General features: G+C 38.6%; 1 protein-coding gene across 2 annotated transcripts in view; it reads right to left on the bottom strand.

Annotated features, from left to right (window-relative positions):
* Positions 1-484: 484 nt before the first annotated feature.
* The window catches only part of POLM (DNA polymerase mu), a 44,413-nt gene continuing 24,603 nt past the window's right edge, over positions 485-20,294 (bottom strand). The window contains exons 11-12 of one of the 2 annotated variants that reach the window (XR_009053197.1): positions 3,479-3,636; positions 485-1,439 (exon numbers count right to left, since the gene is read on the bottom strand). Coding sequence is in view for 1 of the 2 variants with exons in the window: in XM_057731757.1 (XP_057587740.1) it covers positions 3,613-3,636 (24 nt within the window). In the remaining variant the exon portion in view is untranslated. Of the gene's footprint in view, positions 3,637-20,294 lie in introns of both variants that reach the window. The other variant, XM_057731757.1, reaches the window with a different exon arrangement.

The following is a 20,294-nucleotide window of genomic DNA, read 5'->3' as shown; positions in this document are numbered from 1 at the left end:
TTATTGGACAGGGGATCTCACTCATTTGAGGCAAAGGGTCCTAAGGGAACTCCCCATGGTGCAAGCAGACATAGCAGCAACTTTTGCTACCCAGGGAAGAAGGAGGCTACCATTTATAGGGGGAATTGACGTCAGATTGGCTCATCAGTTACCAGGGAAACCAGCGGGTGGGGCACGGGGCAAGCGCGTAGGCAGTTACTGATTAAGCCCTATGATTAAGGGGATTGCATAGTCATGTGAGCGAAGCAGGAACTGGTCAGGTAGGGGACATACAGGGAGCAAGAGCACAGCCATCTTGGGTGGCCTGAGCATACACGTCACCTCCACACACCCTGCCCGACCCCTCTCCTCTGATATCCCTGGGGTCAGGCAGGGTCACTGCAACCAAATACCACAAATGCACTACAGACACCAGCAGCTAGAGAGTGTCAAGGGTGAGATACCTATGCTAAAAATAGTGATTCCACCCAGAGGTGGGCAGACGTCGGAACCAGCTGCTTTATCAGGTCAGTTTTTCACAAACAGTCCAGAGAGGGATGATGATGACATCTCGCTATAGACCCAGCAACGAGACTCATTTCACAGCAAGGCCACCCTTGTCTCCCCGTTTGAGAGCGGATTCCCTCTGCTCAAACCAGGGATGAACCGTAAGACGTTTAATGGGCACAGTACAGGGGCGATCACAGCCGTTAAAATACAAGCAGAGACAGCATCCTGACGTGACACCACCCTGCCTGTGGCTGTCGTCCTGGCCCGCAGTATCATACCACCCATCTACCCTCAATCCCCACAGCCGGTGCTGAGCACTGGAGAACCGATACAGCCACAGACCACAGGGTTCATACGAGGGTGCTTAGGTGGGGCCAGGGAGAAGACGGGTGAGATCTGTAAGTCCCTTTCCAAATCCTGTTCCCCACGGAAAAGCAAACCCAGATCACCGCGGACTTACCTGCCGGCCCCAGGCCGTTTTACGATGTGCTCCCCTGGGAGTAGAGCCTGTGGCCAAAGCAAAAGCAAGTCGCTGTCCCGATCGATAGTTGGCAACGGTCCTTCAGTGGTCAACAGTCGAACTTGGATGGTGTTGACTAGTTGCCTCGGGGTTTACATGGCTTAGCCACAGGGACGATTGCCCCTGGGATGCTCAGTTAGGGTTTGGAAGGCTTGAGTTTGCCTCCTGGTCCCCATGTTGAGAGCGGGTTTCGGTCTCTGTTCAGTAGTCCATCCATCCTTTCCTGAGCCCGGCAGCACTGGGGTCATAAGGCAGTGCACGTCATTGTTAATCAGCCCATCCCTGAATGTCATGGTCAGTAAAGTGGGCTCCTTGGTCACTACTGATGTCCATGGGGGTCCCGTCTGTCACACACAGCTGCTCTAGATCCTGAATCGTGGGCTTTTGCATTGCTTGACGACTCGAGCAGACCTTTTGTAACGTCTCCCGCCTGTTGTAAAGCATTATAGATGGCATGCAGCTGCTGCATCATATTACATAGTTGCTCTGCCCCCTCCCATAGCCGGGACCAGAAACCCAAGGGTACTGCTGCTACTTTGCCGTTGCCACAGGCCCCAACCAAACTCTTCCAGATAACTAGCCACGTCCAGCTCACGAGTCTGTCCCTGAGTTAATACCCCTAAAGCCGGTGTCTGTAATTGCTTACAGGTGGTGGGTCGAGGGTATGCTTGTCCTACCCGACCAGGTAACACCCAAGCGTTTGATAGATAATCCAGGTCGCTGCATTTTGTCTGTACTCACCATTCATCCCCATGCAGTCAGATGAGCCACGAGCACAGGGCTGTTACTCTGAAACTGGGAGGAGACTCAGACTTTCCGGTCCCATGTGCTCGTGGATGGCCACCTCGGGATTTCCCCACCACTTTCCATTCCCATCCCTATTTCCCCACATCTCGGCCCTCACGGGAGTTTCCTTGGCTTACCGGCTGGCTCACCAATCGTTGGGCTGCTCCCCGCAGGCCTGCAAACCTTATAATTGCTCAGTCTCAAGACCCAAGAAAGAGCCTGGGGATAGTGACAGAGACGCCAACAGCTTACTGGACAGGGGCTCTTACAAGTCTGAAGCAAAGGGTCCTGGAGCAACACCTTACCACGTTCGGCCTATGGCAGGCAGGACACGGCAACAACCTGGGCTACTGGTCGGTCGGGGGTGGGGGGGGGAGGGGAGGCTGCCGTTTATAGGGGGAATGACGTCAGGTTGGCTCATCAGTTACCAGGGAAACCAGCGGGGCAGGGGGCAAGCGTGTAGGCAGTTACTCATTAAGCCCTATAATTAAGGGGACTGCATAGTCACGTGAGTGAAGTGGGGACTGGTCAGGGAGGGGATGTACAGGGAGCGAGAGCACAGCCATCTTGAGTGGCCTGAACGTGCACCTGGCAGCCACTTATCTTCCTTTCTCTGTGGATTTGTCTGCTCTCAACATTGCCTACACATGGAACTATACAATATGTGGCCTATGGTGCCTGGCTTCTTTCACTCAGCATAATGTTTAATTTCTTATGTGTCCAACCATATTCGAACAAAAATGAATTCTGACATATTTTCTTCTTCTGTCCCTTAAAAAAAATACACAGACATGGTAGCATACTATTTACCCTGGGAAATTGCTCTCGGGTTCTTTCTGACAGGGGCTGGCTCTCCTGCTTCAGTATCCTGTGGTGCCTTCGTGTTCTCAGAATGGCAAGCGCTTCCAGCTGGAGAAGATTCTAAGCATCTTTGTTGAATCAGTCCTCTGCAGATTGCAGGGAGCACCCTGCCTGCTCTCTGATTGGGCCAGGCTGCTGGGATTGATTGTCCCACTGCCCAATGAGGCAGCAGACCTGCAGCCCAAGCCCCCCTCCACCCACCCCACCACGCTGTGTCACGGAGTCCTAAACACCTGGGCCTGACCTCCCAAGACTCAAAGAACAGAGGAAAAACACTTTGGGTTCTTCTGTGTTGAAAGAACATTTTGAATCGGTAGAAGATTCCAAGTGAATCTTGGAATCTGGGGGGATCTGACTCACATTTCCTTAGCAACAATTTCTTGATTTCAACACATTTATAGACCAATTTCACTAATCTTTAGAACACCCAGCAGGTGTGGGGAAGGAGAGACGATCACTCCTAGTTCTGGATAGAGGCCCAGGAGAGCAGTTTGAGACATCAGAAGCGAATTGCGGTGGTGTGTGTGTGGCGGAGCGGGGGGGTCGTGATGCTTTTTATAAGCTCAGGATGAGTTTTATCACTATTGTGATCAAATACCAGGCTTCTCCTAGGCAACTTGTAACCCTGGACTCTGGAAGTCTGGGCCTATCTAGGAACGATGAAGGCATGAAAGATGACGGACTCAAGGCACGTTTTTTCAGTACACAAATGACTACCATTTGGACCTGTGTGAACAAGTCCATAATGGGGTGTGCAGGTAGCTAGCGAGGTGGGAAAAAACCTATTTCATAAATAAAAATAAGATAGTATATTCTCAGTACCGATTGGTTGGCATTGCCGGGATGGTTTTGTAGGAGTGTCAGAGGACAGCTAAACCGAGGAAGCGTTGTATTTATAAATGGTGGTTGAAGCTGAAGCCCAAGGGTCAGATCCAGCATTTGGGGGGACCTCCAGCTTATCCATTTTGTGGAAGTTGGCCCTTTAAGGAAAGGAATATAAAGTTATGCATGAAAAACTGGTATAGAAGTGAACATTTACTAAAAATGATTTTTAAAAAAACCCACAGACTACGAATTTTTGGGCCCATGATTATTCACATGTTTTCCCTTTTGGCTGCGCCCCGCGGAACACGCAGCTTTCACCCCTCATTTTTATTCTTTATCTTTGTTCTGGGACAACTGTTTCAAAATTCCTTTCTGCTGTCACTTTTTCTATCTTCCATCTCTTACTCTACTGCATTCTTCATCTCATGTATTGAATTCTTCAGCTTCAGAACTCTGGCCCTTTCTAATATTTTCAATCTCTTTTTTTAATTAATTAATTTATGTATTTATTTATTAATTGGCTGAATTGGGTCTTCGTTGCTGTGTGCAGGCTTTCTCTAGTTGCTGCTAGGAGGGGCTACTCTTCACTGTGGTGTGCGGGCTGTAGGTGCACAGGCTTCTGTAGTTGTGGCACACAGGCTCAGTAGCTGTGGCACACAGGCTCAGTAGTTGTGGCACATGGGCTTAGTTGCTCCATGGCATGTGGGATCTTTCCAGACCAGGGCCCAAACCCCTGTCCCCTGCACTGGCAGGCAGATTCTTAACCACTGTGCCACCAGAGAAGTCCCAAGAACCCTTGTAATACAGATGTTTCCAAGTACACAACCATAGAGTTGTATCAGTCAATGGAAGTGGCACACATTTCTCATTAAGAGAAGTATTTGACAACATTTGTTTAAAAAAAGAAAGAAAGAAAGAAAGAAAGAAAGAAAGAAAGAAAGAAAGAAAGAAAGAAAGAAAAAATGGTACTTGCTTCTTTTATTGAGGACAGTGTACGTGGGGCATGGCAGTGACACCATCTGCAATGCATACTGAGACATGCTTAAGAGCACTTGTACCACTGTGGGGAACAGTATGGCAGTTGCTTAAAAAAATAAACAGAACTACCACATGACCCAGCAATTCCACTCCTGGGCCTATATATCTGGAAAAAACAATAATCCAAAAATATACACACGCCCCCAATGTTCATTGCAGCACTATTTACAATAGCCGAGACATGGAAGCAACCTAAATGTCCATTGACAGAAGACTGGAAAAAGAAGATGTGGTACATTTATACAATGGAATATTACTCAGCCATAAAAAGAATGAAATAATGCCATCTGCAGCAACATGGATGGACCTAGAGATTATCATACTAAGTGAAGTAAGTCAGATAGAGAAAGGCAAGTATCATATATCGTTTATATGTGGAATCTAAAAAGAAAATGATACAAATGAACTTATATACAAAACAGAAATAAACCCACAGACATAGAAAACAAACACGGTTACCAAAGGGGAAATGGGGGGAGGGATAAATTAGGGGTTTGGGATTAACGTATATATACTACTATATATAAAATAGATAAACAAGGACCTACTGTATAGCACAGGGAACTATACTTAATATTTTGTAATAACCTATAAGGGAAGGCAATCTGAAAAAAATAGATATATATGTATGTGTAAGTGAATCACTTTGCTGTACACCTGAAACTAACACAACATGGTAAATCAACTATACTTCAATTTTTAAAAAAGTGAAAGCATCTAAGGCAACAGTAGTTATACAAAAACAAAACAAAACAAACAAAAAAACAGTTGTAATAAAGATGTTTCTAACAAGACTACGTGCTTGCTGGGATGAGAACAGTGTTATAAAAGTGAATGGAAATAACACCTCTTCTACAACACGTTGAGGATTGTCTATGATCACTGTAATATGAAAGAAATTTTAAAGAATTTTTTTAAAAGTACTTGCATGCTGCCTTGAGAACAGTGTTATAAAAGTCAATAGTGGGACTTCCCTGGTGGCATATCAGTTAAGAATCTGCCTGCCAATGCAGGAGACATGGTTTAATCCCTGGTCCAGGAAGATCTCACATGCTGTGGAGGAACTAAGCCCATGCGCCACAACTGCTGAGCTTGTGCTCTAGAGCCCACAAGTCACAACTACTGAGCCCACGTGCTGCAACCACTGAAGCCCGTGCTCTGCAACAAGAGAAGCCACTGCAATGAGAATCCCATGCACCACAACGAAGAGTAGCCCCACTCCCCGCAGCTAGAGAAAGCCCGTGCGCAGCAATGAAGACCCAACACAGCCATAAATAAATAAATAAATAATTTTTTTTTAAAGTGAATGATAGTGGTACCCTTTTGGCAATACATGTAGAGAAATGTAAAACCATACTTGTAAAAAAGCTGTGCCTTGTCACACTGCTTATTTGCTATGTTGAGAACAGCATATCATTTAATAGAATTTATACCTATTCTGCAAATCATGTAAAAATGTTTAATAACTATAATAAAGTAAATAGATGTTGTTGTGAATGCTATTTGCTGGCTGCATAGAGAACTGTATTATATCAATGAATGGAAGAGGCCACCCATTCTGCAGCACAAGTTAAGTGAAAGAACACTAATTAGAAGATATTTCTAAGAGTACTACTTGATGCTGCATTGAGAACATTGTTCTATGAAAGAAAGCAACTGTCACCCATTTTGCAATTCATGTGGAAAAGTGTTTAAGACCAATTGTAACAAAAAGGATTTCTAGAAATGCTCATTTGCTGTGTTTAGAAGTGTTATGTCAGTCAAAGGAGGTTATATCCATTCTATAAAGCATGTATAGAAGTGTTTAAAACACTGCAATAAGATCGTTTCTGAAATGCCACTGATATTCTGCATTGAGAAAAGCGATACATCAGTGGAGGGAAAGGAGCACTCGATTTGCCATGCATGTAGAGAGAGATTTAAGAAGCCTTGTATAAAGGTGTTTCTAAGAACGCTACTTGCTTGCCAAGTTGAGAACATTGTTTCTTTGGTGAATGGAAGTGGCACCATTTCTGAAAGGCATATCAAGAAGTGTTTAAAAATACGTGTAATGAAGACGTCCGAAAAAAATGCTTGGTAGGTGACTTGAGAGCAGTGTTACATCAGTGATTTGAAGTTATGCCATTAAGGCATGGACAGAATTGTTTAAGAACAATTTTAGAAAGATTGTCCTAAGAACACCTCTTGCCTTCTGCACTGACAACAGTGTTATATTAGGAAATGAATGTTACAAAAAAAAAAAAACAGAAAGAAAGAATGTATAGGGACTTCCCTGGCAGTCCAGTGATTAAGACTTCGCCTTCCAGTGCAGAGTATACGGGTTCAATCCCTGGTTGGGGAGCTAAGATCCCACATTCCTTGCAGCCAAAAAACCAAAACATAAAACAGAAGCAATGTTGTAACAAAATTCAATACAGTCTTTAAAAATAGTCCACATCAAAAAAATCTTTAAAAAATAAAAAATAAAAATTTAAAAACCGAGTTTAAAATTTTAAAAATATGTATATATGTGTATAACTCTTTACTATACAGCAGAAATTAGTACATTGTAAATCAACATACTTCAATTTAAAAATTAATTAACTAATTACAACTAAAAAAAAGGAAAAGAATGTTATACACATTCCACAATGTATGAACGGAAGTTTTTAGGAACACTTGTTATAAAGATGTTTCTGAGAACACTACCACATACTGTATTGAGAACAGTGCACTGCCAATGAAAAGACATTCTCAAAAGTAATCCAGAAGTCTTTCTGAACACTATTCAAAAGATGTTTCTAAGAATCCTACTTGCATGCTGCCTTACAAGACTGTTTTATCAGTGCATCGACTTAAAGGAAAACGCACAGCATAAAAGTTCGGAGTTTAAGTTTTATTCAGGGAACTTACTGGGGACGATAGCCCGAGTGAGCCTCTCAGTAGCTTTGGGGGAACTGCTCTGAAGAGGTATGGAGGCAAGCCAGTTTATATACAATTTTGGACTAGGGAATACTTAGAGTCTAGCATACATCCTGGTAAAAGATTACTGCTAGTCACAAAAAACAGACATCTCAAGTGAATGATTTTAGTGCTTTTCTCTGTATGGGATGATGCAAGAATCTGGGTTCGTTAAAATTCTTCCTGAGATCTAACTAGCTAACAGGGCTGCTTGCCCAAAGCACAGAGAATCCTGTGGTTGTCTTAATTTTCTCTCAGAGTGCACTGTGGGTCAGCAACTGCAGTGAGTTATCATTAATCCTTGTAGAACTGGATGGTGAGCGAAAACACTGTGTGTTCTTTGTTTACAAGTGAATGGAACCTACATCCATCTGCAATGCATTTAGAGAAATGTTAAAAGACACTTGTTATAAAGATGTTTCAGAGAATGCTACTTATTTGCTGCATTTAGAATAGTATTATATCATTGACTGGAAGTTATAAGCATGTGTAATTCATGTAAAGAAGTGTTAAAGAAAACTTGTAATATAAAATTTGTAAGAATGCTGCTTACTGCTGCAATGAGAAAAGTGATAGTCACTTAATGGAAGTCATTCTGCAGTCATTCTGCAAAGAATGTATAGACTTGTTTAAGAACACTTGTAATAAACATGTTTCTAAGAATGCTGTATACTGTTGAGAATAGTATTATATCATTTAATGGACATTATACTAATTTGGAAAGCATGTAAAAATGTTTTAAAACACTTGTACAAAAGATGTGTCCAAGAACACTACTTGCTCACTGCATTGACAAGAGTTTTATCAGTGAATGAAAGACACATATTATGCAATGCATTGTAGATTAGTGTTTATGAACACTTGTATCAATAATAGAGGTGTTTCACAGAAACAACTCACAAAGAATAGACTTGTGGTTGCCAAAGGGGAGGGGTGGATTGGGAGTTTGGGATTAGCAGATGCAAACTATTATACACAGAATGGATAAACAACAAGGCACAGGGAACTGTATTTACTATCCTGTGATAAACCATAATGGAAAAGAATGTGAAAAAGAATATATATTTGAATCACTTTGCTGTAGAGCAGAAAGTAACACAAGATTACTATACCAACTATACTTCAATAAAATTTTAAAAAGATAAAAATAAAAAACAAAAAATAAATAAAGGTGTTTCAAAGCACACTACTTGCAGGCTGCATAGAAAACATTGTTGTATCAGTGAAAGGGTAGCATCCATTCTGTAATACACATACAGAATATTTAAGAACACTTGAAATAGATTTCTAATAAAGCTACCTGCTTGTTACATTGAGAACAGTGTTGCATCATTGATGGAAGTTGTAGCCACTCTGCCAAGCATGTACAGACTGTTGTTTAAGAACCCTTGTAATTAAAAAAAAAAAATGTTTTTTAAGAATGATACATATATCATTGAGAAGAGTGTTATCTCAGTGAATGAAAGTGGCACCCTTTCTTCACTGCATGTAAAGTGTGTAAGATCATGTAGTAAAAATGTTTGTAAGAACAGTACCTGCTTGCTGCTTTGGGAACAGTGTTTTATCAGTGCTTGTAAGCTTTGGCCACTATACAGTGCACACGTAGAAGTGTTAAAAAACATTGGTATGAAAGATATTTGTAAACACACTACTTGCTTGCTGCATTGATCTGTGTTATTGTAGTGTAAACCCTGACCTTTTTTCGCTTTTTTTTGTAATGTAAGAGCCTAACAAGCTTTAATTGATGAAGCATCCACTTCCAAGATAGCTATCTTGAATAAACACATTGCCAGCCACACACTCGATACAGAACCAGGCCACCTCCCTGCACTGAGGCTCTGTTTTTAGAGATCTTGGTTGATTTCAATAACTGACCATTAGGGCCACTTGCTTTTTTCTCTTCCTGTGCTTTAAATTTCCACTCTTACATTTTAAATTCACCAATAGTGAGCCCACAAAACCCTAGGTCTCCACCCTCAACCCCAATAAAAGCAGGCCTGTGTGCTGTCTCTCCACCCGTGACCTCGCTGTGTGCTTCCAGGCGTGCCATGTAATTTCCAGGTCATAATAAGTAATAAAACTTTACTTTTTTCTAAGTGTCCTGATGGTTATTGGTGTGTGGCATCTTGCAGTCATAAGAACCACAAGGTCTGATCCAACTTCAACATTGATTATTGGTAGGCTGAGACCAGCATGAAACAGTTATATTATTTACTGGAAGTTTTACCATTTCTGCAAAGGATGTGTAGAAGTGTTTAAGAACACTTGTTTAAAAAAAAAGAGTATTTCTAAGAACACGACTTGCTTACTGCATTGATAGTGTTATAATGCTGAGTTGAAGGGCCCTCCTTTCTGCGATGCATGTAGGGGAGAACACAAGTGGTAAAGTTGTTTCCATGAACGGTACTTACTTCTGCACTGAACACGGTGTTACATTAGTGAATGGAAGTGCAAACATCATGCAGTGCATGTAGACAAGTGTTTAAGAACAATTTCATAAAGATGTCCCTATGGCCATTGCTGACACTGTTAAGAACAGTATTCTGTCAGTGACTGGAAGTTATACCCACCTGTAATGTGTGTGTGAAAGTGTTTAAGAACATTTGTAATAAAGATGTTCCTTAGAATGTTACTTGCTCTCTGCATTGAGAACCACGTTATACCAGTAAATGGATGTCATACTCATTCTGTAGTGCATACAAGGAAGTGTTTTATTAAAAAAAAAAAAAAAAAAAAACTCTTGTAATAAAGATATTGCTAAGAATGCTAGTAGCTTGCTGTGTTTAGAGCATCATTATATCACTGAATGGATGATATGCTCATTATCAACTGAAAGAAAAATGTGTGACATAGAAATTGTGAATTATGTTTTATTCAGGAAACTTACAGCCCAGGAGACAGCGTCTCAGATAGCTTTGAGGAACTGCTCCAAAGAGGATACGAAACCATGGGTACGGAGTCAAATCCATTTCACCTGCCTTCACTAATCAAGGTTGTTTAAGACAAACATCCTCCATGCAACCTAAACAATAAAATGTTTGCCTGAATTGTTTTCCAGAAACTTGGGAGTCCGCTCTAATTCAAGCTGAGCTTGTTAAGACTGAATTAGGGCATCACGAGTGTCCACTCAGTGACCTTTTGACATCAGAGAGCTGAAAACTCCACCCTCAGATTGTGCTAAGAGCTTCCATTTTGAATATGCAGTGACGTGTAATTTAGTTACACCTGCACAGAATGACGATTACCACACCTTTTTCCAGTCACCTTTCCCCGCACTCCCGCTGCCTCAGACTACCCTGTTTTTTTTTAATTCTTTGTGCCGTAAATAACCCAAGTCCCTTGCCTTCAGGGACATGGATCTGAGACTTGTTCTCCCATCTCCTCATGGGGCTACTTTGCACATAAATCCTCTCTTTGCTGCAAATCTCTGCACCTCAGCATTTTGGTTTGCTGTCGTTGGGCAAAATGAATCTAGTTTGGTAACAGATATATATGAATTTTTTTGCTGAAAAAAAAAATGTAGTCGAAGACCAAAAGATTACTGCTAATCACAAAGGACAGACATCTCAAATTAATGATTTTGGTGCTTTTCTATGTGTGGGAAGATGCAAGAATCTGGGGTCATTGAAATTTTTTCCTTAGATATCCATCTTAATTATCTAGGGGCCAGTATATCCAAAGCACAGAATGTTTCCTACTTTTCCTCAACCTGAATTCCCCTCAAGGTGCACTGTCAGTGGTAGTGGCTTGATCCTTGTAGAACTGGACTGGAGGGCAAAATTCTTTTCTTTACATTATTCTGCATGGCATACACAGCAGTGTTTAAGAACACTTGTAATAAAGATGTTTCTAACTACTTACTTGTTGCATTGAGAACTGGGTTATATCAGTGAATAAAAAAGTGGCCCCAACTGTGCAATGCATGTAGAGAAGTGTTTAAGGACGCATAAAGATGTTTCTAAAAATTCTACTTGCTTGCTGTGCTAAGAACAGTGTTATCTCTGTGAATGGAAGTGGCACTGGTTCTGCAATGAATGGAGACAAATATTTAAGATCACTAGTTATAATGCTGGAGAGGGCATCAAGAAAAGGGAACTCTCCCACACTGTTGGTGGGGAATGTAAATTGGTGCAGCCGCTACGGAGAACAGTATGGAGGTTCCTTAAAAAACTACAAATAGAGCTACCATATGATCCAGCAATCCCACTCCTGGGCATATACCCAGAAAATATGAAAACTATAATTCAAAAAGATACATGTACCCCTGTGTTCACTGCAGCACTATTAACGATAGCCAAGACATGGAAGCAACCTAAATGTCCATCGACAGATGAACAGATAAAGAAAACGTAGTACACACATACAATGGAATATTAGTCAGCCATAAAAAAGAATGAAACAATGCCATTTGCAGCAACAGATATAGAAATTATCATACTAAGTGAAGTAAGTCAAATAGAAATACTATATGATATCACTTATATGTGGAATCTAAAAAATAATACAGATGAACTTATTTACAAAACAGAAACAGACTCACAGACATAGAAAACTATGGTTACCAAAGGGGAAAGGGGAGGAGGGATAAATTAGGAATATGGGATTAACAGATACACAGTACTATATATAAAATGGATAACCAACGAGGACCTACTGTACAGCACAGGGAAATATATTCAATATCTTGTAGTATCCTATAATGGAAAAGAATCTGAAAAGAATATATATATATAGTATACATATATATATAGTATACATATATAAGAATATGTATAACTGAATCACTTTGCCATACACTTGAAACTAACACAATATTGTAAATCAACTATAGTTCAACAAAATTAAATTAAAAAAATCCCTAGTTATTAAGATTTTTCTAGAACTCTTTGTACCTGCTGTGTCAAGAACAATTTCATATCAGTGAATGGAAGTTATACCTATTTTGTAATGCATGTACTTATATGTTTAGGAAAACTTGTAATAAAGATTTTCTAAGAATGCACCTTGCTTGCTGCATTGAGTACAGTGCATATCATTTACCCCCTCTAAACATACACAGCAGTGTTCAAGCACATGTGTAATACAGATGTGTCTTTAAAAGTACTTGCAGCTTGCATTGCAAACAGTGTTGTTATCAGTGAACCCAAGTTATACCCATTTTAAAATCATTTTTAATTGACAGATAACATTATATTAGTTTCAGTTGTACAACATAATTATTTGATATTTGTATGTATATTATGAAATGATCACAATGACTAGTTAACATCCATAGTTTCAATTTTTTTCCTAAGAGAACTTTTAAGATCTACTCGTAGCAACTTTCAAATATACAATACAGTATTATTAACTATAATCACCATGCTGTACATTACACCCCTAGAACTTATTTATTTTACAATTGCAATTTTGGACCTTTCAACCCCCATCACCCATTTCTCTCCCATCCCCTGCCTCAGGCAACCACCAATCTGTTCCTTGCATCTATGAACATGGGTTTGTTTTAGATTCCACATCTAAGTGAGATCATAAGCTATTTGTCTTTCTTTGTCTTACTTATTTCACTTAGCAGAAGGCCCTCAAGGCCCGTCAATATTGACAAGTGGCAAAGATTTCCTTCTTTTTTATACCCATTTTGTAATGCATGTAGAGAAGTGTTTAGTACACTAGTTATAAAGATGTTTCCAAGAACAGTACTTACTTCTTGCATTGACAATAGTGTTATATCTTTGCTTAGACATTATACCTATTCTGTAATAAATGTACAGAAGTGTTTAAGAACCCTAGTAATAACAATATTTCTAAGAACGCTACTTGCTTGCTGTGTTGAGAACAGTCTTACACCAGTGAATGGAAGTTATACCTATTCTGCAATACATGTAGATAAGTTTTTAAGAACACTCATAATAAATTTCCATTTTCATTTTAGACATTTTATTCAAAATTTGTATCCCCCAATCTTCTTTATCTTACATCATTTTAAAACTAACCAATTGCCTGGAGTAGTTATGTCTAAAGAAAAAGCAAAGTTACTATTGAGAAAACTTGAAGAAAATAATTGTACTCACTATGAATTTGAGGAATAATATACATTAATACTTTAATTCATTTTTTAAAATTATTTAATGAATTCTGTGATTTTTTTTTTACTTCTTTGATTAAGCTAAAAAATAGTGTGTTTTTTTTTCTACACAAGATAAATGTGCACTGAAAAAAAAAAAGAACTATTCTTGACTTGTCTTTCACCTTAGAGTTTTTGGAGAGTCAATGGTTAAGGACTTAAAATTTTGGTTTCCTACATCTGACATCTGTTTGTGATTATCCCTTTGGTGGGCTGTCAACACTCCAGGCAAGCCAGGGTTTACAAGCTATGCTCTAGGAGTAAGCTGGTTTTATAGAAAAACTATATTATACTAATTTATAATATAGGCAACCATTTAACAAAAGCATGATTTTGGGCCTACTTATTTTCGGGCTTCCCTGGTGGTGCAGTGGTTAAGAATCTGCCTGCCAATGCAGGGGACACGGGTTCAAATCCCTGGTCTGGGAAGATCCCACATGCTGTGGAGCAACTAAGCCTGTGTGCCACAACTACTGAGCCTGTGTTCCAGAGCCACAACTAATGAGCCCATGTGCCACAACTACTGAAGCCTGTGTACCTAGAGCCCGTGCTCTGCAACAAGAGAAGAAACCGCAACGAGAAGCCTGCTCACTGCAACAAAGAGTAGTCCCCACTCGCTAGGACTAAAGAAAGCCTGCGCACAGCAACAAAGACCCAATGCAGCCAAAAAATAAAAAATAATTAATTTAAAATAAAAAGACTTATTTTTCCACATAAATTGATGAGAGAAAGATCAGTCAAATTAAAGAAAACTGCAACCACTGTTATTTACTGCTCACCACCTTGGTGCATGTAGTGGAAGAGAGAAGACAATGAATCCATGTGAGAAAGGATTAAAGCAGGGAAGTGAAGCTGGAATAGAAATTACCTACTAATTAAGTCTTCTTCTAACCCTGAAATTCTATGGTTTCAAATATTTTCCCGCATTCAGTAAGTTGTCCCCACTTTGTTTATGGTTTCTTTTGCTGTACAGAAGCTTTTTGCTTGCTTATTTTTTTATTTTGTTGCTTATGCTTTAGATGTGATTTCCAAATTATCATTACCAAAACCCATGTCAAGGAGTTTTTCTCCTGTTTTCTTCTAGGAGTTTCATAGCTTCAGGATGCATATTTAAGTCTGTAATCGTTTCAAGTTAATTTTTGTGAATGGTGTAAGTTAGGGGCCATTTCACTCTTTTACATGTGAATATTCAATATTCCCAACACCATTTATTGAAAAGACTGTCCTTTCTCCATTGAGTATTCTTGGCTCCCTTGTCAATTATTAGTTCACTGTACATGCTTGGGTTTATTTCTGGGCTCTGTTATGTTCCATTGTTCTATTTGTCTGTTTTTTATGCCAGTACCATATTGTTTTGATGACTATAGCTTTAGAGTATAGCTTGAAATCAGGACGTGTGATGCCTCCTGCTTTGTTCTTTTTTTTTTTTTCTGCCATGCCACGCAGCTTGCAGGACCTTAGTTCCCCAACAAGGGACTGAACCCAGGCTATAGTAGTGAAAGCACCAAGTCCTAACCACTAGACTGCCAGGGAATTCACTAGCACAGTTTTCCTATTTCTATTTTAAAAAAAAGTCATCAGAATCTTGATACGGATTGCATTGACCCTATAGATGCCTTTTAGTAGTACTGACATTTTAATAATATTAATTATTTCAATCCATGAACACAAGATACCTTTTCATTTATTCATGTCTTCATTTGCTAACAAAGTGTCCGCTGGAGAGGCAGGGGCCTGTTGATAGACTCTCTTGGGATGGAGGCACTGGTGAGTGCCATTTTCCTGCTCTCCCTGTACCTTGCTAACACCTCCAGGTGGTGGGCACCAACTTTTTTCTCAGTGGGTGCCATCTTACCCTCCAATCTGAGGGTGCCATCTTTGTACAGCCCCTCTAATATTCCACAGTGCCAGTATCTCCCAGAGGAGAGATTTTACACATTCTGGTGTCCCAGGTTTTTTTTAATGACTTGAACCCCAGTTTTTGTAGCTGGAGCCCAGGGAACACCTCTTCTGTGTTTGACTCTGGAGGCCAGGGGGGCTTCTGTTCCTGGGTCCCAAAGAACTGTAATAATAGGAGATAAAATTCTTGGCAGACTACCACCCCTCAGACAGCAGACTAAAACACATCCCCAAAAGGCCTGTTTACTTCTGCTGGAGCTTCAGCCTGCAGGACAGGCTTCAGGTTTACCACACATTTAGAGGCCACAAAGGTGCTGTCAGGGAATATAAGCCAGGGGATGCTATCTTTGTACTCTCCCACTGCCTTGCTATAGCTTTCTGGTATCTCCCAGAAAAGAGATTATACATTTGTCTGGAGACCTGAATTTTGCAACTGTCACACAGGGGACACATTCAGATCACTTGGTCCAAGTCCAGAGTTTACTATTACAGTCTCACAAGACCATATTTATTTGCATACTTTTAGAAGCTGCTGCCTGAAGGTCTGGATTCCAATCAGCCTGAAAGTAGGTGCAGAATGAGATCTCTCCCTTTGAGACACTGACAGGTCTTGGCACACTCTCAACTACTGGAAGCTATTAAAAATAAAATAGCCTGCTTGGACAATCACAAAGATTTGAGAGACAATGAAGAGCTAGGGTAAGTTGGAACAATAAAATTTATCTCCTATACAAGAATGTACCTTCAAGATTAGGAGAGGAAGCTGTCTCATCTAATACATAGCAAAAAAGAGGGTCAAGCAAAACGAGGAAACAGAGGCATATATTCCAAATGAAAGAATAAAACAAAATCTAAGGGGAAAAAAAACCTTAATGAAATGAAGATAAGTAATTTACCTAATAAAGAGTTCAAAGTAATGGTCATAAAGATGCTCATTGAACTTGGTAGAAGAGTGGATGAAACAGGTGAGAGAGCAAAAATATAAGAAAGTACCAAACAGAAGTCACAGAGCTGAGAACATAATAATTGAACTAAAAAAAATATTCCAGAGGGGTTCAACAGCAAACTCATCTAGTTTGTTAGCCAAAGAAATGATTAGTGATCTCGAAGCTAGGACAGTAGAACTCATTTAAACAGAGGAGCAAAAAAGAATATAAAAAGGTGAAGATAGCCTAAGGGATGTACAAGACAACATCAAGTGGACTAACATTTATGGTTATAGGGATCCCAGAAGGAGAGAGAGAGAGCAAATGGGGCAGAAAACTTATTTTAAGTAATAATGGCCAAAAACTTCTGTAACCTGGGGAAGGAAACAGACCTCCAGATCCAACAAGCCCAGAGAGTTCCAAATAAGATAAACCCAAAAAGATCCACACCAAGACCTATTATAATTAAAATGTCAAAAGTTAAAGATAAAGAGAGAATCTTAAAAGCAGTGAGAGAAAAATAACTTGATATATACAAGAGAACCACCATAAGGCTATTAGCAGATTTTTCAGCAGAAAATTTGCGGCCAGAGGGAGTGGCATTATATATTCAAAGTGCTGAAAGATAAAAACTTCCAACCAAAAATATTCTACACAGCAAAGTTATCATTAAAAATTGAAGAAGAGATAAGAATCTTCCAAATAAGCAAAAGCAAAAAGAGTTCATCACCACTAAACGGGCCTTGCAAGCAATGTTAAGGGGACTTCTTTAAGCTGAAAAGAAGGGGAGATAATTAGTAACAAAGAAAACATATGAAAGTATAAATCTCACTGGTAAAGGTGGTGGTTCAATCATATATAAAGCTAGCATTAAGATTAAAACAAAAAAGCAGTAAAAATAACCATAACTACAACAATTAGTTAAGGGACTCAAAAGATAAAAAGATGTAAAATGTGACATCTAAAATATAAAATGTGGTGGGAGTAAAATGTCAAGTTTTAGAATCTGTTGGAACTTAAGTTGTTAACTTAAAATACATTGTTATAAATATGTTATTATATGTAAGCCTAATGGTAACCACAATGCAAGAACAAATAGTAGATACACAAAAGATAATGAGAAAGGAATCTAAGCATTCCACTATAGAAAATCATCAAACTATAAAGGAAAAGAGTAAGAGAAAGTGAAAGAAACAGAGAGAAACTATTATACAGCCTGAAAACAAGTAACAAAATAAGTACATATGTATCCATAATCACTTTAAATGCAAGTGGACTAAACTCTCCAATCAAAAGATAGAGAGTGGCTGAGTAGATTAAAAAAAAAAAAAAGATCTACCTATAGGCTGCCTACCTGAGACTCACTTCAGATGTAAAGACACACACAGACTGAAAGTAAAGGAATGGAAAAAGACATTTCATGTAAATGGAAACCAAAAGAAAGCTGGGTTATCTATTCTTATCTCAGACAAAATAGACTTAAAACAGAGACTATAATAAGAAACAAAGAAGGTCATTATTTAATAACAAAAGAGCCAATAACAACAAGAGGATATAACATTTGCAAATATTTATGCACTCAACATGGGAGCACTTTAACTTTCAAAGCAAATACTACCACACCTAAAGGGAGAAATAGATAGCAATATACCAATACTAGGGAACTTTAATATGCTACTTACATCCATGGATAGATCATCCACACAGAAAATCAATAAGAAAACACAAGCCTTAAAAGACACATAAGACCAGATGGACTTAATAAATATATAAAAATATATAGAAAAGAAACCCATTCAGAAGCAGTAGAATGCATGTTCTGCTTAGGTGTACATGTAATATTAGGCCATAAAACAAGTCGTAATAAATTTAGGAAGACTGAAATCACATCAAGATGTGTTTTTGACCACAATGGTATGAACCTATAAATTGATTACAAGAAGAAAACTAATTCACAAATATATGAGGGTAAACAACATGCTACCAAACAACCAATGGGTCAACAAAGAAATCAAAAAAGAATTCAAAAAATACCTTGAGACAAATAAAAATGGAAATACAACATACCAAAATTTACGGGATACAGCAAAAGCACTTCTATGAGGAAAGTTCATAGCAATACATGCCTACCTTGAGAAATAAGAAAAGTCTCAAACAATTTAACTTTATACCAAAAGGAACTAGAAAAAGAAGAATAAACAAAGCCTGAAGTTATTAGAATAAAGGAAATAAAGATCAGAATGGAGATAAATGAAATTAAGATTAATAAGATGATAGAAAAAAATCAATGAAATTAAGAGCTGATTCTTTGAAAAGATAGACAAAATTGACAAACCTTTAGTTAGATTCACCAAGAAGGTGGGTGGGTGGGGTTTCAAATAAATAAAATCAGAAATTAAAGAGGAGACATTACAATTGATACAACAGAAATACAAGGGATTAGAAGAGATTAATACAAACAATTATATGCCAACAAATTGGACAACCTAGATGAAATGGAGAAATTTTTTTTAGAAACATATAACCTTCCAAGACTGAATCATGAATAAATAGAAAACCTGAATATACCAATTAGTAGTAAGGAAATTGAATCAGAAATAAAAAAAATTCCCAACAACAAAAGTAGTAAGGAAATTTAATCAGAAATAAAAAAATTCCCAACAAACAAAATTCACTGGTGAATTCTGACAAACATTCAAAGAAGAAATGATACCAATCCTTCTCAAATGCTTTCAAAAAATTGAAGAGGAGGGAATGCTTCTAAACTCAGTACCCAGATACGAAAATCAGACAAGGACACCACAAGAAAAGAAAGTTACAAGGCGATATCCCTGATGAACATATATGCAGAATTCTGCAACAAAATATTAGCAAACAAATTCAACAATCAAAAGGATCACATACCATGATCAAGTGGATTTTTTCCAGGCATGCAAGCATATTTCAACATCTACAAATCAATGTACTAACCAAATTAACAAAATGAAGGATTAAAAAAAAAAAAACCATATCATCTCATTAGACACAGAAAAAGCATTTGACAAAATTCAACATCCATTTACTATATAAACTCTCGATGAAGTAGGTATACATGGAACATATCTCAACATAACAAAGGCCATATATGAAAATATCCAGAATAGCCAAAGCAACCTTGAGGAAGAAGAACAAAGCTGGATGTCTCATGCTCCCTGATTTCAAATTATATTACAAAGCTACAGTAATCAAAACAGTATGGTACTCACATAATGACAGAAACAGATCAATTGAACAGAATAGAGAGCCCAGAAATAAACCCATGCATATATGTTAATTAACTTATGACAAAGAAGCCAGGAATACACAATGGGGGAAAGGAAAGTGTCCTCAATAAATGGTGCTAGGAAAACTGGATAGCCACATGTAAAGAATGAAACCAGACCACTAATTCACACCATACACAAAAATCAACTCAAAATGGATTAAAGAGTTGAATATAAGATCTGAAACCATAAAAATCTTTGAAGAAAACTGGTAAGCTCCTTGACATCAGTCTTGGCAATGAAATTTTGGATCTGACTCTAAAAGCAAAGGCAACAAAAGCAAAAATACACAAATGGGACTACTTCAGACTAAAATATTCTACACAGCAAAGGAAAATATCAAAAAATGAAAAGGCAACCAATTGAATTGAAGAAAATATTTGCAAATCATATCTGATATGGGGTTAATGTCCAAAACATATAAAATATATTTAAAAATTGTAATTATGTATGATAATGGGTGGTAACTAGGCTTAACATGGTGGTCATTTTGCAATGTATTCAAATATCAAATAACTATGTTGTCCACTTGAAATTAATATAGTGCTATACATCAATTATACCCCAATAAAAATATTTTTAAATGG

Source organism: Hippopotamus amphibius, chromosome 4, assembly GCF_030028045.1.
Source record: "Hippopotamus amphibius kiboko isolate mHipAmp2 chromosome 4, mHipAmp2.hap2, whole genome shotgun sequence".
Lineage (NCBI taxonomy): Eukaryota > Metazoa > Chordata > Mammalia > Artiodactyla > Hippopotamidae > Hippopotamus > Hippopotamus amphibius.
This window is presented reverse-complemented; position numbering and strand designations above follow the sequence as displayed.